The sequence below is a fragment of the Aspergillus thermomutatus genome, assembly GCF_002237265.1.
Source record: "Aspergillus thermomutatus strain HMR AF 39 chromosome Unknown NODE_31, whole genome shotgun sequence".
NCBI lineage: Eukaryota > Fungi > Ascomycota > Eurotiomycetes > Eurotiales > Aspergillaceae > Aspergillus > Aspergillus thermomutatus.
Genome location: NW_020798080.1, coordinates 26,415 through 43,094, shown reverse-complemented (window position 1 = coordinate 43,094; position 16,680 = coordinate 26,415). Strand labels below are relative to the sequence as shown.

General features: G+C 51.6%; 4 protein-coding genes across 4 annotated transcripts; 3 read left to right on the top strand and 1 right to left on the bottom strand.

Annotated features, from left to right (window-relative positions):
- Positions 1-442: 442 nt before the first annotated feature.
- CDV56_105055 (putative MFS sugar transporter protein) lies at positions 443-2,137 on the top strand (the record flags this gene model as incomplete). Its single annotated transcript, XM_026758674.1, has 2 exons — positions 443-1,429; positions 1,502-2,137. The coding sequence occupies 2 exons, from the start codon at positions 443-445 to the stop codon at positions 2,135-2,137; spliced, it is 1,623 nt and encodes a 540-aa protein (XP_026616964.1).
- A 1,901-nt stretch (positions 2,138-4,038) lies between these two features.
- CDV56_104880 (uncharacterized protein) lies at positions 4,039-4,362 on the top strand (the record flags this gene model as incomplete). The annotated part of the gene is made up of 1 exon (XM_026758499.1): positions 4,039-4,362. One exon carries the CDS (start codon positions 4,039-4,041, stop codon positions 4,360-4,362), a length of 324 nt encoding a protein of 107 aa, XP_026616963.1.
- Positions 4,363-5,558: 1,196 nt separating this feature from the next.
- CDV56_104672 (allantoicase) lies at positions 5,559-6,671 on the top strand (the record flags this gene model as incomplete). Its single annotated transcript, XM_026758291.1, has 1 exon — positions 5,559-6,671. The coding sequence occupies one exon, from the start codon at positions 5,559-5,561 to the stop codon at positions 6,669-6,671; it is 1,113 nt and encodes a 370-aa protein (XP_026616962.1).
- A 703-nt stretch (positions 6,672-7,374) lies between these two features.
- CDV56_103904 (putative sensor histidine kinase/response regulator) lies at positions 7,375-14,775 on the bottom strand (the record flags this gene model as incomplete). The annotated part of the gene is made up of 6 exons (XM_026757523.1): positions 7,375-9,392; positions 9,452-9,781; positions 9,874-9,940; positions 10,001-10,481; positions 10,557-11,744; positions 11,855-14,775. The coding sequence occupies 6 exons, from the start codon at positions 14,773-14,775 to the stop codon at positions 7,375-7,377; spliced, it is 7,005 nt and encodes a 2,334-aa protein (XP_026616961.1).
- Between the last annotated feature and the right edge of the window lie 1,905 nt (positions 14,776-16,680).

The window sequence follows — 16,680 nt, the reverse complement described above, 5'->3', positions numbered from 1 at the left end:
GGAGGCCACCTCAATGGCGGAAAATTACCAGCCACAATAAGAAAGCCATCGGGCTATCTCGCAAACAGGTCATGATTGGTGTTCTAGAGACAGGCCGATCTCAGCCATGTTGTTGACACTTCGCGGCTAAATTCACGAGCTTTATCCACGGACTATCTACTGGTGCTCTTCAAAGCATTCCTTCGGCCACGACAACTCCGTGGCGAAAGAGGAGCTGCAGCAAGGGCCCCATGGGGTAGCGATTCGACATGTGTCTGTCGCACAAGCAGCTTCCAACCGAAATGATCGGCGACACTCTCATATAGTGGTGTGACCCCAGGAGGCCAGTCACGGGCGTATCCTCATCAATGCCTTATTCTTCTTCCCTTCGCTGTTTAGTCATCCATAAGAGAATTTTTCTTGTCTCACAAGGCCTTTGGTCTAGAGAGCGCTTGAACCCTTCATGATGGGTAACCCTATCGATGTCACGGCCACAAATGAGACCGAACTGGATGTGAAGAAGGAGGAAGCACATATTGAAGAAGTCGTGCTTGCCAATCTGACCGAGGAGGACGTTTTTAGGATCTCCCGAGAAGCACTAAATCTTCGTTCTTGGGCTGGTTTCCGCCTATTCTTGATCCTCTTCGTCCAGGGATGCAATCAAGCTGGCTATGGCATTGACTGGGCCGTTATCAGCGGCATCAATGCCTTGCCAGCATGGCACACCTATTTTGGTTTTGGAACTAGCGGAGGCACATACGGCTTGATCAACGCCTTGATGAACATTGGCACCGTCTGTGGAGCCCCATTTTTGTCATTGGCGGACGTGATCGGTCGACGGGGAGTCAACTTTCTCGGCAACTTCATTGTGATCGTGGGCGCGGTGATGCAGGGCTGCTCTGTAAACCTCTCAATGTTCATGGCGGCCCGGTTCCTGCTGGGATTCGGGTCCGCCCTCTTGTCCAGCTCTCAATATGTGGGCGAGGTTGCCCCGACCCACCTCCGTGGATTGATTGTCGGCATTTTTGGTGCATGTTTCCAGATAGGCAGTCTGGGGATGACCGGAGCCTTGATTGGACTGACCAAGATGGACGGGAACTGGAGCTGGCGAGTCCCACTGCTTCTGGAAGCCGTATTTCCCGCGATAGTCTGTGCTACCATCTACCTCATCACGCCCGAATCGCCCCGTTACTATGTCATGCGAGGGAGGAGAGACGCTGCTAAACGGATGGTTGCCAAGTATCACACGAGCAGTGGCAATATCGATGAGCCCATTGTCGAGATCGTCATCTCGCAGATTGAGGCGTCCCTCGAGCATGACCGGACGGGCTTCAATCAGTTCTGGGACTACCGGGTCTTTTTCACAAAGATGGCTCGCTTCCGACTCCTTGTTCTCTTCCTCTACTCCATTTTCCAGCAGTGGAATGGTGGAGGTATCATTACGTACTACGTAAGTCAACCCTAAGGCCTCTGGAGTGGCGCTGTGAGGTCTCGCTTCTAAATTGACATTGTGCTACTGTAGATGGTCCCCGCCTTGGAAACGATCGGAATCAAGGGTTCGATGCAGCAGCTTGGTATTCAGCTTGGCACTACGGCCGTCTACTTTGTGTTTACCGGTGTGGGAGCGCTCATCATCGACAAGTTTCGAAGACGAACGTTGATCTTCTCGGGACTCGCAAGCATGATCCTCTTTCAGTTTGCCGCTACGATCACCTCCTGGCAATTTGATGTCACGGGCAACCACGCAGCCGCTGCGTTGACTATCCTCTGGATCTACCTGTACCAAACCTTCTCCGCCACACTGATTGCCACGATGCACAATCTGTACCCGGTTGAGATCCTGTCTTTGCCACTCCGTGCCAAGGGAATGGGTCTCTACGGGTTGATCCAGGGCGGCGCGGGAGCCGTGCAAACGTATGGCATCGGTGTTGGAATACAGAAGCTCGGATACAAGATTTGGGTGGTCTATATCGTCTACAACTGTATCCAACTCATTCTGTCGTACTTCGTCTTCCCAGAGACATCCGGGCTGTCTCTCGAAGAAATCGACGCCGTGTTCGAGACGCCGGGCGTGGCGCCCGTCAAGATGTCTTTGGACATCCAGAAGGCGAAGAAGGAGATGGCGGAGGCCAATCGCGATGAGGAGGGACGACACTGACTTCAGATATACTAGATACATGTAGTATCATGATATGATGATCAGCTAGCTATTAACCAGCTCTGTGTCAGTAAACCATGTACTTTCATGTGAGACTCCACATCCACATCCAGACTTCACGCGAACCTAGATCCAGGCACAGATACTCATGTTCAAGGCAATCCTCAACTCCAACAACTGACCGCCTCCATAACGATAGGTATACCCCTTGTACTATTAATAACGCCACCTACTCACCTGGAAGCAAACATCATCCACTACCGCACATCAACAGATAGCTCTGCATCTACCGACATATTCCAATACCAACCCAACAGGGGCAAGAGCGCAACACACGCACGGCACTAGACCAAATCAATACTGCAGAAGCTTGAAGCTTGAAGCTTCGATTGCACAGCATACGCAAGGAGCCCGTTGGCCGGGTGTTGCACTTCGGGTGGGCATGCATTGCGCCTGACGGGTGAGGGTGTGGATCGTGCGTTGTAAGTGGGCAGGAATTGTCTCTGATTCGACTGGCTGGGCGATATAGATGTACCTGATTGAACTCAATTATGCTTGGTCTGGTTTTCCCGGGAGCAAAAAGAGTACGGCACTTCTGCTGTAGAATCTTACTCTTACTGTGAGTATTCACGAAAATTCGGATCCGATGTGAAGGAAACATCGAATATCCCCTATATTGACGAGTGCGGCTAGGAAAGAGTACTACGTACTTGTCCACACGACCATGACTCGAATGTGACACAACAACGCATCCAACGGCTACCTGCAGACCAAGTCCGGAATGGGGCGTTAAGCAACGCTTAACGGGAAATTAAACGGGCTCGGGAGCGAATCAAAATGTCCGTGAGAGCACGGCAAAAGAATGTTCTGGATCGATATCCCTGCGCGTTTGCCTCGCGACGGGGATCATGGAAGCCATGATCATGATCGACTGATTCCCGTCTAGGCCTGGAATCACAGCCACGCCGTAGACGGTTGAGATCGTCCTATTTTCTCCTTTCTGAGAGCAGTTAGACCGTCAGTGGGAGAGAAGAGAAGTTCCATTGTTGTTCTTAGGAGGTGACCCTGGTCTGTGTGTGTAACAGCCTAATCGCATGGCTAGCAACCGTGTCGGTTGGCTTATTCGGCTGTCCAATGTCAGTATGTGGTTGTAGCCCACTACATATGCAAGCAAAAGACATGGAAGTAACCATGAAATGTTTATATTGGCCGTCGCCACTGCAGATGTGGTCCGTTCGTCAGGACTCTGAGTTTCTTCACCGACTCAATATCTCGTCTTCACAGAGAGGAAGACAGAAGACCGCAATTTGACCAGCGCAAATTTGCAGACCGCCCCTGGTTGCGCCGGTGGTATCCTCAAGGTGTCACAGTCCGATCAAATGAGGAACAAACGCCTTCCTGATTGAGCGGTGGGATTGGGCTTCCGCGATAATCACAAGACGACGGGACAAACGAAGTGGGTACTGCCTTTTGGCAGAGACGAAGACAGTTTGAAGACATGGAAACATTTGTCCGTTGTTCTGTTGCGCCGCGTTATTGGCGAATGTGCGTTCGGTGGCATCCTTGGTATCACCTTGAAAGACATGCCTGAGCGACCGGGGATCTATAAAGGCCGTCTGTGTGTATCAAAACATAGAAGGGATATCAGATCCTTTCAACAATAAAAGGTTGGCAATCTCGCAGGGCAGAGGTGAGCCCAAAGAAATCCTCGCCTCCCATTTTAAGACAGGGTTCTTCTTGATCACTATTTCCCTCATACATACCTCACTCGCGGGTTTCGCACAATAGCCCGCATCAAATTGACTGGCCGACCTCAAATCAATACAAGCCTCCATTATACACCTCGCAGATCTCGCCGAGAGCCTTTGAACGTGCTTGACAATTGCAAGAGTCCCATAATAATGCCATCCAGAGGGAGCCATTCCAACTCTCTGCCCGAAGCACGAGGCCTCAAGTACGACGAGTCCGATATGGCATTGTTCCACGCCAAATTGTCCTACCACTCCACCATCGAGGAACGCATGGCTTCAAAAGACACCAACCTGGCTTCCATATCAGAGCATCAGGCCCGGATTCTCAAGCGCTGGGAGATGCTCAAGCAGGTCGAGAAGGAGATGGCAGACAAAGGGAAAAGTCTGTCGCCGGCGGAGAAGAAGCAGTTGGCACAATATGAATGGCGATACAAGCGACTTGAGGAATTGGCGACCAAGACGACTGGAGGTTAAGATATCCATCGGAGGGTAAGAAAGTGGATGGGCATAGAAGTCGATAATCCCTGCTGGTCAAAATGGCATGCATCAAGCATTATCACAGGGAGTTATAGGGAGGCTGACGATTTATTACCGGCGTTGATTCTAGAACTGGAGCATTGCGCATAGCTCATTTGGCGTACTACTTGTTCAGCTTAGAAAGACAATATGACACTTGACTGGTGATGACCTCTCCCATGGCAACTGTGAAGGCTCGAAGGATCGGCCCTAGCTCTACAGCAGACTCTAGAAGTCCATGCGTAGACGTCGTACATGTGCCATCGTAGCAGCTGCCACTTCTGCAACAGTAACATGTGCAGCACAGTTGCACGCTCCAGTCACCTCTGTGCGCGAGGGAGCCTCAACTCAAGCTATTCGGAAGTCTCACCGGCGGATGCACAGAGCTCCTCAACGCATTCTGTGAGACTCGGCCATCATCTGTGACAGTTTCCCGAATTTGCCGCAAAAGTCTTGGATCGTTGAGCGCTGTCACCATGCTCCGGGGGGATTTTAGAAATGACACCAGAATGGTGACTCATGGCGTCTTGTATCCTCCCATGTCAACCACCAATTATGCAATCCGTGAAGTGACGATCAGGAGTGCAGTCCATCGCAATCTGTCTACTCCGTTGTTCATTCCATTTTCAGTCCATTTTCCTCGGACTGCTGCGATCATCGGAGACCTCCGAAGGGTACAAATTCTGGGGCAGTGGGGCATGCCGCATAACTCGAATGGGGATGAGTGGGAACATTGGGAATAGCGACAAAAAGTGCAGATGATTGCGATTTGGTAATGGGAAACGGCGCCTTAAGAGGGCCAAGCGGATGGAATAGGAAGGCAGAGACTCAAGGGAGGTGATTTGGGTGAGAGAGGAAGAGACCAAAGGAAGAAGAAGATCACTCGATGGGATCGAGTAATGATTACCTGAGGCAAACACGGTGCATAGGTGGCCTGCGGGGCTCAGTAGCTTATCGCCAGTTATCGGGCAACTACTTTTTCCCCCCCTCATCCACTGCCTAAACTTATTTAAAGGGCGTCTCCAGCCCTGATAAGTCGAGGATGGGAAATACAAGAGAAGTGAGACGCAGAGTTCAATCGCACTCTCAATTCCTCTGCTTCGATCCAGCAATACCACCCGAAACCTCAACCTAGCTATCCCATCACCACCACGATGACGTCCTCCGATAAGGTCACCTATGTCCCCGCTGAGGAGATCGACAAGGTCTTCGCGCACACCACGAACCTGGCCTCGTCGGGCCTCAATACCAAAGTCCTCGCCTGTTCCGACGAGTTCTTCGCCGCAGCCTCGAACCTGCTCACCCCGACTCCTCCCATCAACCGTCCCGGTGTCTTCGTGCACACCGGCGCCTGGTACGATGGCTGGGAGACTCGCCGCCACAACCCCGAGGCCTACGACTGGGTCGTGATCAAGCTGGGTGTCGCCAGCGGCGCCATCCAGGGCGTCGAAGTGGACACGGGTTTCTTCGTCGGCAACTATGGCGAGAAGGCCGAGCTGCAGGGGGCCTACGCGCCCGCCGACAGCGGCATCACGGACGAGCAGATCGCCGACCCCAGCTTCAACGGCTGGACCACCATTCTACCCCCTCAGCCCTGCGGACCGGCGCAGCGTCGCGCCTGGAAACTCAACGACTACGACCCCACCAACCCCAAGCCCTACACCCACGTCCGCCTGTTGATGTACCCCGATGGCGGATTCGGCCGTCTCCGCGTCTACGGCCACGCGATCCCTCCCCCGACCCCCGCGCACGCCACCTCCGCAGAAGCCCCCATCGAGGAACTCTCCTCCGCGCTGCTGGGCGGTCTGGCCCTGACAGCGTCCAACCAGCACTTCACGCCCATCTCCAACCTGATACTTCCCGGCCGGGGCAAGGACATGGGTGATGGTTGGGAGACCGCGCGGTCGCGCGTGCCAGGCTACACCGACTGGGCCATCTTCCAGCTGGGTCTCCCCGGCTCGGTCGCCAAGGTCGTCGTCGACACCAAGGACTTCCGGGGTAACTTCCCGCGCGCCGTGCGGGTGCACGGGCTGCTCGAGGGCAGCGTGGCGGCCGGCGAGGTGCCTGCGCACGACCATGCGGGCTGGATCCCCCTGCTCAGCGGCAACAAGTTCTGCAAGGCTGATACCGAGCATGTGTACGAGGCTGCTGAACTCGCTGCTGGTGGCGAGGATACCCGCACCTTCACACATGTCAAGCTGACCCTGGTTCCTGACGGCGGTGTCAAGCGTTTTCGTATCTTCGGCCGCAGAGCCAACCGCGCCTAAGTTGCGTTGCAATTGCATCGCATTGACTCCATGCTGAGCGGTCCTGCTTTGTAGGGGTGAATACTGCCAATAAACTTGTCTGCTACTGTTGATGATACCTTGCCTTCGTTGTACATAGTCTTGAATAAAAAAACAAGTTTTTTGCCGGCAAGCCTTCCAATAGGAGTAATACTAAAAAGGTCTCATTGGGCAATCCTTTTCCCTACGCTCTACCAGTATCCTGATAAAGGCATCCCGAACGCGAAAATAAAGGAAAGAAAAGGGCGACGCAGCAATTGGGAATGGTTCAGACTCGAGTGACAGGTCTCTTTTCGGACACAGGAGCTAAAGGCATAACAAAATACTGCATCGAAGAGGAAGGTAAAAGAAAGCAAGCAAGATGGGTGGCCAGATAATTCTGATAATCGCCCGCTTGACAGGCAATCGCAGCCCAAAATGCAAATCTCGTGAGTCGTAGCGTTCGTGATCACATAGAACAGATTAAAAAGAAAACGAAAGGGTAAAATGTAGGAAACGCAGCCCTAATGCTCCTCAGGTACAGATAGGCAAGCGCTGGTCCAACGAACCGAAAACTCCCATGAAACACGGCCAAGCAATTGCAGATGACAGGGACACCGGAAGCTCAGAAAGAGGCGTTTCATCCGGGCATACCAATATTGACTCGTAATAAACTAGTACCGTGGAACCAGAATGAGATTCTGGACTAATTCATGCCGGGCTGGACCTGCCGCGGATTCTTTTCGTCCTCGGGGGTCAGTGCAATCACCGGCTCCGAACCAGACGACGAAGTACTATTCGGAGTGCCGACCTCGGAGCTGATGCTCCCTCTCGCACGCATTGCCAGCCGAGTCTTGGTGTACGTTGGCGCAGGCGCGAGATAGTGGTCAAGCATCTCACTAAGAACGGTAGATCGGACCGGCTTGGGTAGGTAATTGTTCATTCCGGCATCAAGGCACTTCTCGCGATCTCCCTCGATGGCACTGGCGGTCATGGCGATTACGAGAACCTCGTTCACGTTTGGATCTGGGTCCTTGCGGATTTCACGGGTTGCATTGTAGCCATCTAGGGTAGGCATCTGCACGTCCATCAGTACCACGTGGAACGGGTTGCCCTCCAGAGAGCGCGCCCGCAGAGCTTCAACCGCCTGGCGTCCATCGCTGTACGCTTCGCATTGCAAGTTAAGACCGGTAACAAATTTCACGGCGATCTTTTGGTTGATGGGATTGTCTTCAGCAATACAAACACGGATCTGGTCGCGAGGGATCATGGTTAAATCACGCGCCATTGGCCGAGGTGCCGCCTTGTTCTCCCCAAGGGCAGAATCCTGTGACCACGGCGCTATTTTCACAGAGTCCCTTGCTTTGTTAAATGACAGGTGGAAGGTCACTGTGGTGCCGACACCGGGAGTCGAATCGAGCCAGATCGCTCCGCCAAGGACATCCTCGATAATGGCCTTGCAAATGCTGAGGCCCAGTCCACTACCCCCGTACGACCTCGCCGTGGAACTGTCGGCCTGCGAAAAGGGCTTGAAAAGACGCGACTTTTGCTCCTCAGGAATGCCAATTCCAGTGTCAGACACCGCACACTCCAGGCGCACACGATTCTTGCCCTCCCGAGAGACCTTGGCTCGGACAGTTATAGATCCCTTTGGTGTGAACTTATAGCTGTTGCTCAAGAGGTTCATGAAGATCTGGTGCAAACGGACAGGGTCTCCCAGAACCACGAGATCTGGTGGAACTTTGTCCAGATCCTCGATGGTCACGAGCCCGCGGTCCCGGTGCGTGTAGCGCAAGGCACGCACAACTTCGGAAATGGTCTCTTTGACGTTGAGAGGAACCGTCGATATCTTCATCTTGCCTGCCTCCAACTTCGAGAAGTCTAAGATGTCGTTGATGAGGGTAAGCAGTGTATCAGCGCAAACGCGTATCGACTCGACATATTCGTCCTGTTCCTTGTTCAAGTTCGTCCCCTTGAGGAGTTCCGACAAACCGATAACACCGTTCATAGGTGTCCGGAGATCATGGGAGATGTTGGCTAGGAAGATGGACTTGGCTTTGGCGGCATCCTCCTTCAGTTTCACGTTATGCTTGGCTTCTGCTTCTGCCACCTTGGCTTTCTGCTCTGCGTCACGAGCCTGCGCGAGGGCGCGCTTCTGGGCTTCAATCATAGCTGCGTTGGTAGCGCTAACTCTGCGGACTTCACGGAAGAGCAGCGCATTGGCCAAAGAGATGCCAATCTGGTTGCAGAGCAGATGAAGCACTACAACGTTGCGTTGAGTGAAGGAGTTCGGTTTGCCTTCGATATGGATGACGCCCAGAAGGTGGTCTGCCTGCATTATAGGCAGTGCAATGACAGACCTTCCCATGGGATATTTGTTCTGATAGGCCTCGCTGGTGTTGGAAAATCGATCATCTTCGAGGAAATTGTGGACGAGAACCTCCTCTTTCGTACGAATCACGTAGTGACAGATCTGCTGTGCCATCTTATCATCGAACTCTGACAGGGGAAGACCATCGACGAAGGACTTCTGTCCCTTCTCCAGGTCGCCAGTTGCAGCGACTGCGAAGCCGTTATCGTCAAAATCCGTTGCAATCACGGCAAAATCGGACCCATTGCAAGATTCCAACACGATCTCGATCATCTTGGTCAGGAGTTTATCGATTTGAAGTTCAGAGGACATCACTTGGCTTGACTCGAGGATGCTGGACAGATCGATGATATCTAGTGAGACATCCATTAGTAACATGAGACTTCTGGCTGAAGAAAGCTGATAGACCTACCCAGCCCAACACCAGAGATATCGAGTGAACGCTCCCCCGCAGTGACTCCATTCTGCTCAATCCAACGCTGTTTCCTATCGTCCCTCTCCATGTCTTGAGAGATGGCCATCTCTTCTTGGGCTGTGTTCCGGTCGATACCAAGAAGCGAGTCAACGGTCTGAACACCAACATCAGCACATCTGGAGGATGTTGCTGTTTTCAGAAGCCACTCGTGTTTCTCAGTGACTTGTGATGCTTTGCCAACAGCGCTAATCGCGGCCCACGCGGCTATCGCGTCCTGCATCACAGAACGCGCTGCTCTTTTGGCGCCGCGCCTGATCAGAAATTCACCTGCAAACGAAATTAGCATCACAATCCATGGGAGACAGTCACAAAGTCGAACAGAGAAGAAGCCCAGAGAACCAGCAATACAATGCACTCACCATGTAGTTCAAGAGCCAAGGCCTCCTCCATTGGCCAGCCGTGAATTTGGCAGTGATCAATTGCAGCCTAATTTTCAAGTCAGCCTTCACCTCATCTTCCTCATCAGTCGTTGCCCTGGAAACTCACCTCGAAAGCTTGAATGGCGGATGTATGGTCATTTCGGACTTCGGCGATCAGGGCTTCAAGAATCAATGACCACATGCCGTAATTGGCATCGCAGGCGCTTCGGGCGAAATCAACCTCCGCCTTATATTTCAACACGGTCTTCAGGTTGTCACCATCCATATATCCACCCGCGGGGAAGTCGTTGTGGAGGGTCAGCAGAGATAAAGCTAAGTAGAAGTAGACCAAATATCCAACGCGAGCAGACCAGAGCCTAGGCATCGTGTCCATCATCGACATTCCCGTCTCTATCGCTTTCGTGTGATGTCCATATAGGAAAAGGGGTATCATGGCTAAGCCCCAATAGATGTCCCGAGGACGATCAGCGTTACTGGCATTGGTATTTAAGAAGGCAATGTATTCGTCAGTACTATGGTGCTCGTCATCCATGATAGTGCCGGGGTTACGGTAGAATGTCTTTCCCTGAAGAGCGCGGGAGACTTGTCTGTAGAAATCCGGTCAGTCCATGGTTGCTTCAGCAGGATTGCACTTCAACAAGCCACATGCACAGAAGTCTTACCGGACAGCTAGAAGACTGGCACCTCCCCGCGTGTCCTTGGACCAATCCGGAATATCGTCGGGACTCTCGGTGCAGAACTGTTCAACTTGACCCATATCGTGTCCCAGCCAAAGTCTGGTCATCGCCATCGACGACAGACTGATCAGTGTGATGTAAGGGTCGCCCATCGTGAAGGAAACTTCAACAGAGGTCTCGAGCACTGGCAGTGTGGACGGCATCGGGACCCGCAAATGACTGATGTAGAGATTGTGGACGATTGTGCCCCTACGCTGAGTCCATGGCTCCGGACAACACTCCAAGAGGGTCAACGCACAGTCATTGAGTTTGGCTGCAAACTCGAGGTCTCTGAAACGACTGAAGGAAATCATCGAGAGATGAGAACAGCCAATCGCAATTTGCACGAACCCGCCTTTGAAGAGGTGGAGATTCATCATCTCGATAGCCATCCGGTAGAATGTCAACGCATCATCCCAATAGGTCACGGCCATTGCCTCCGCCATGACAGCTCCAATAGTAATCATGTTGATATCCTTACTCTTAGGTCTGCGGATAATGACTTCCAGATCGGCGTTCTCAAGGTATGCCTTCAGAGTGCCGTATGCAGCATCGCAAGCTTCGTAAGTAGTAGGCTCTCGAAGGTGTACGCCCAGTTCCTCCAGGCATGTGAGAAGCGAGTTCATAGACTTGTAATGATTGCCCATCTGAGCATATATCTTGGCTTTCACAATCCAAGCCCTCGCTTTGCAGACGGCGCTCTTACCATGGGCGAAAACTTCATCGAGAAGTCTCAGGGCTTCAGTATGATGGCCCTGAGACCATAGCATCTCCGCCGTCGCGATATGCAGGCGTAATGTCTCATCGTAGTAGACATCGGTGTTGTTATCGTCCCAAGGGTTATCCTGAAGCAAAGCAATACAGTGGCGGAAGTACCATAGCGCGGTTGGCCTAGCACCAGATTGAGCAGCAGTCTGTGCGGCATCCCATAAGATCTTTCTGTAGTCGACTCTTTGAACAACACGAGACCTGACGATACGGGAAGCAAGGCCTATGTGCCGAGCAATCGCATAGCGACTGCGACTATCGTGGTAGTATTTCATCATCGCCTGCGATATAATGAAATGCATTTTGTCGACGTTACGACCTTCGGTCAACGAGGTCGACGCTTGTGCAAGTCGATCATTGGCAAATCTGGTCACTGTTAGCAACTATCGGTGGGCTCGGGGGAAGAACAGCTCGAAGAAAAAGAAAGAAAGAAACAAAGAACAGCAAAGAGAACAATAGAATGGAAAGAAACCCACCTAAACTCGTCATCTGTCTTTCCTGGGACAATCAAGTTCGCTTGGACAAGAAACTGAAGTCCAACTACTATATCAGCCTCAGACTGCCTGATCAGACTGGCATTGTGTGGGCATGTCAAGTCGACGGCCTCATCGTCCTCGCTGGAATACAGAAACTCGCTTGTAAGCAGTTTCTGCACGAGAGAGAACGGGAAGGGACTCCCCAACAAGGCTCCCCACACCATGATGGACCGAGCGGCTACTGGGGTCTCCTGGAGGCGTTTTGCGATGAATCCAAGGCCAAGCCCCTCGCCGTACCTTGGAGCGACAAACTCGGTGAAGATACGATCGAGATCAAACTCCCACCTTGAGTTCTTCCAGGAATACCAGATACAATTTTTGCTGTAGCAGGTCTCAAGCATCAATCTGACGTAGAAAGGATTGCCTAAACTCTTTTCCTGGATGACAGCAGCAAGGGGAGTCAACCCTGGATTTGGATCTTGGTGCATTGTAGCCGCTACATATTGCATGATCTCATCCTCCCCAAGAGCGCTGAGCTCAATTCTGGTCACACTAGGGTTCTCGGACTCGAAGAGTGATTTGATAGCCTCAGATTCCAGCTCAGCCTTCCGACTTGTGACGATCAGCACACAAGGAATCTTGGCCCGGAGTATATTCAGAATCAACTCAAGGGTCTCGTCGTCTGCGTAGTGCAAATCATCCACACAGACACAGATCGTTTTGAAGTGAGATAGAGTCCTGAGGATCTCTAGGAACGTCTCCATCAATCGCATGTTCTTAGACGCGGCGTTCGACAGGAAGAACTCCACGGAGCTTTGCCCTTGATCAAGACGAGGCATAGCAAGACGCTTGGAGGGCTCGCCTCGGGTAGAAACATCCTTGAAAATATGCTGAGCTACTGAGAGCTTGGGTGAAATTTCCTGATCTCTGCCTCCCGCGGACATCAACTGCTCTGGAAGCTCCAGGACCCTGTGGAGAGTGGCCCACATTGGCCTTAAGGCCATGCGAACGCTATTGTGGTAATCAGTTGTGACATCACGCTCAGAGAAAATCTGACGCAGGAGAGACGCCAGAATCTTGGCAAAAGGCTCGAAAGGGATTCTTCTGGCGCGGTCCAGGCGAGCGATGCCGATGTAGCCAAGCTTACGTATTGCCGGCTGAACGCGATTCAGAAGGTCTGTCTTTCCAATCCCAGCAGCGCCACTGATAGTGATTACCTCGCATTTCCCATTCTTTCGAAGCTTGTGTGTGGCCTTCTGTCTGACGCCTGAGACAAGGGGATCCGTGTAGCTCTGTGCGTTCGCAGTTGGAGGGTGGCTGTCACGCTCTGTGTTGTCCCATGAAGCACGAGGCTCAACAGGACTCTTAGCCTTGTTGGAGACATATCCGGGCTTAGGAGTCGAAAGGGACGACTCTGTGCTGTGCAAAGATTCATGCGTTGAGACACGCCCAAGGTTGTATTGAGCCCCATTTGAGTTGGTTCTAGGAGCCAAGTGAAACGAACCAGAGTCGCTTGAACCCGACGCGATCTCGAAGCTATCAACACGGCCGTCCGACACCGAGGAGTTGGACCCCATTCCACTGGAGCTCCGAGCAGCCGCCCGGGCTTGCGCAGACTGTTGCCTTTTGTGAACTTTCTCAACCACACCAATCACTTTGTTATATTCCTCCCGTCGGCCAAACATTCGAGTCGGAAGCGTGAAGAAAGACGACACGTCACGCTGAGCGATTTGGAAATCTTTCAGCGCTTCGCTATCGCCGTCCCCAAGAAGCTGGGAAATCTGTGTCAGATCCCTCTTCACCGACGAAATGGTGTGGTAGCGCTCATTGACAGCCTTCTGGGTCATTTTCTGGATGACGGCTGATACTGCGTCAGGAATATCCATTCTCTTGGCTGAGACAGGTGGCAGTTTCTTTCCGAAGACGTTCTGCACGACCTCGACCGGATCGGCACCCGTAAAGGCTGGCTTCCCTATCAACATGGTCCAGAAGAGCACACCAAGCGCATAGATGTCTGTCCGACTGTCCGGTTCAGTAGGCATCCTCCCCGTCTGCTCGGGTGCAACGAATTGCAGCTTGTTCTTGACGCCGAGTTCTCGAGAGAGCGAGGACCAGCCGTCGCTGAGTATATTTTCGAAAGATCTTGCGCCGTTCCCCGTGCTGAGAAGCTTTACTGACCCGTTTTCCCGGTTAAAGTGAAAAGCATCCCCTCTGATTTCACCATGCACCGTCTTGAGGCCATAGTGCAGTAGCTCCAGGCAATCACATGCGCCAATGGCAAAATCGAGAAATACAGGAAGAGAAACCTGCTCGTCCGGAGTCGGGATGTTATCGCTCTTGACGCCAGCTGCAAACCACGCAGGTCCAAATGCGACTAGCTCGCGCAGAAAGTTCTGGCCTGGCGATTCGAATATGGCAACCAATAGCGGTCCTATATCTCCTGGATCGGGTGGCAGCCGGATAAGATCAATCGGTCGAATGGTGTGATTGCAGTCGGGATCTGAGGTCTGCACGATGGATCTCAACATATGAAACTCCCGCTCGAGTCTCACGACGTGGGACGAGACTCGAGCCACTACTGGCGTCCATGCCGATTCGTGATCTGTACGAGACAATGACAGTTCGCTACTCGATTCGCTCAGGCTACTCCTCCAGTGATGGCGGAAAAACGGACGAGACTCGGTGCGCGGGGAGTTACGGGCTAGGCTGGATGGCCCTGAGGAGGTTGCGGCGGGGGTCGAGATGGAGACGTCGGACTCTGCACAATGACGAAGACCGAGGACGTGCCAATGGTTGTAAGTTGAATGGAATGGCTCAACGGATTGATCCCAAATATAACCGGGGAGCTGCGCAAGCCTCTCGAACAGTCGTGCTGGTGGGAGCGGTAGGTCTTCCCCGAGAATGTGATTATCTTCCTCCATCTCAATCAACTATCCGAGAATATCTTTGACTGATGTTTTCTTTTTCTGTCAAAAAAAAGCCATGGGTATTCCTTCCAGAGGGTTGGATGCTGATTTCGGCTCAGAGAAGACGCTGCGTTTGAAGAGGACGCATAGGGACGGAAACGGCTCTGTCGAATTGATTGAGGCTAAGGACGGCGGCGGGCAGGATTATCGGTATCGATCGTGCGCTTCGCTTCGACGGTCAGCGGAGTAGACTAGGTGATGGATATGCGATGAAAGAGACGTCACGATGCCGCTATTATCGTACCCCTGGAACCATATGAGCATTCAAGACGGGGTCATGAATTTAACATTTGAGTATCAGGTGAAACTTTGGTTGGGGTCTGACAGCCTGAGGCTATCAATTTCCCGAATCAGCAGCTCTTTAGTCAGCCGGGGTGGGGCATCACGAGACTTGGGTGACTCCTAGTAGTGTCAAGGAACAAAGCATTTCAATCAATATCCAACAACAAAAACAGATAGACCGCATTGATTCTGGAATTCTGGATGATGCTCAGGGAAATCATCAGAACATGTGACTTAGTCTACTGTCAATGTAGTCTAGGGACATGTCATGATGACAGGAATAGGGAAACTTTGGGACATCTCGATAGAGAAACTGTAGGGTCAAGATTGAAGGATCTGAAGAACAATATGCATTGTCATTGGGCTTTCTTTTCGATTGTGCCGTGGTTGGAACGTGCTCATGTCAGAAATACGTTTCCCTGGCATTTATTGCTGCGCTTCTGTGGGTCAAAACTAGGGCTTGGGGGATATATATAACTCTGGATATGACGCATCCAAAGACTGACATAACTGGAGAACTCGAGTTGATGGCATTGAAGCAGCAGGGGCAAGATAGGTAGAATCCCTAGACTCTAGAGAATATCTCTTGGAAGCATATCAGTGAAATTTAGATTGTCCCTGAATACTCGAACATGGGTTGCCAACTGATAGCGCTCTCTCATCTTACATACACCTTCAATATTTATAAAAATCAAGAAATTCTGAAACAATGACTCCCGAAGAATGAGATGTTCGAGATGGTTGAAACGTCAATAAATTTGGATTGACTCTGACCCATGAGAGCTTAGACCTCGACCACAATACAGAAGTTGATCATAATGCTGTCATAGATCCAGTCATCCTCACTTAATTCATGTAGAAAATTTCTAGAAATCCGGATAAGGCGCATGCGCATGAACAATCATGCATGGTGATGATTGTGCCTGGAGATCAGATTCCCCATCCAATCCTACTAGTCCTCGCAACAATGACTATTGCCCTAAACGTGCTGTAGCCGCGAGGCTATAATGACGACTAGCGTATTGTAAATCTTTAGCCATCTTGAACTTAGGTACTTCCTGCCAGGAACTGGGTTGCTAATGGAAACAGGCATAAGAAGAAACTGGGGAGTTTACATAACAAAGCAAAAGGCAGCGACTACAATCAAGCGATGAAGTTATGGAATAACAGAAATACCATATAACACTGAAAGAACCTTAGTACAGTGGTACTGGTATAAGTTCTCTGCCATCAGGTAAGTATGCTACTGATCATGCTGAATCCGTCTGGCCAGGAATATGCATAAAGCCAACTATGCGGTCGGAGATCTCACTATCTAGATACTTGAGAAACTGCTGTCCAGCATGAGATCAGACTAGAGTTATTGCTCCGTAACGCGCCACATACCTTGTAGATCCATGAGGGCCATGACATTTATTTGGCTCAAAAAAGCATAGACACCTCTCTTAATGTCGGATGACGACAGGGATAAGAACAAGGCTGACATTTGATACACCCCTATCATCTTCAGCAGCCTGATCCGTTCTGGATGAACTCGGAGAGGAGCAGAAAATACATCTTTAAAAATCAGGTCCCATT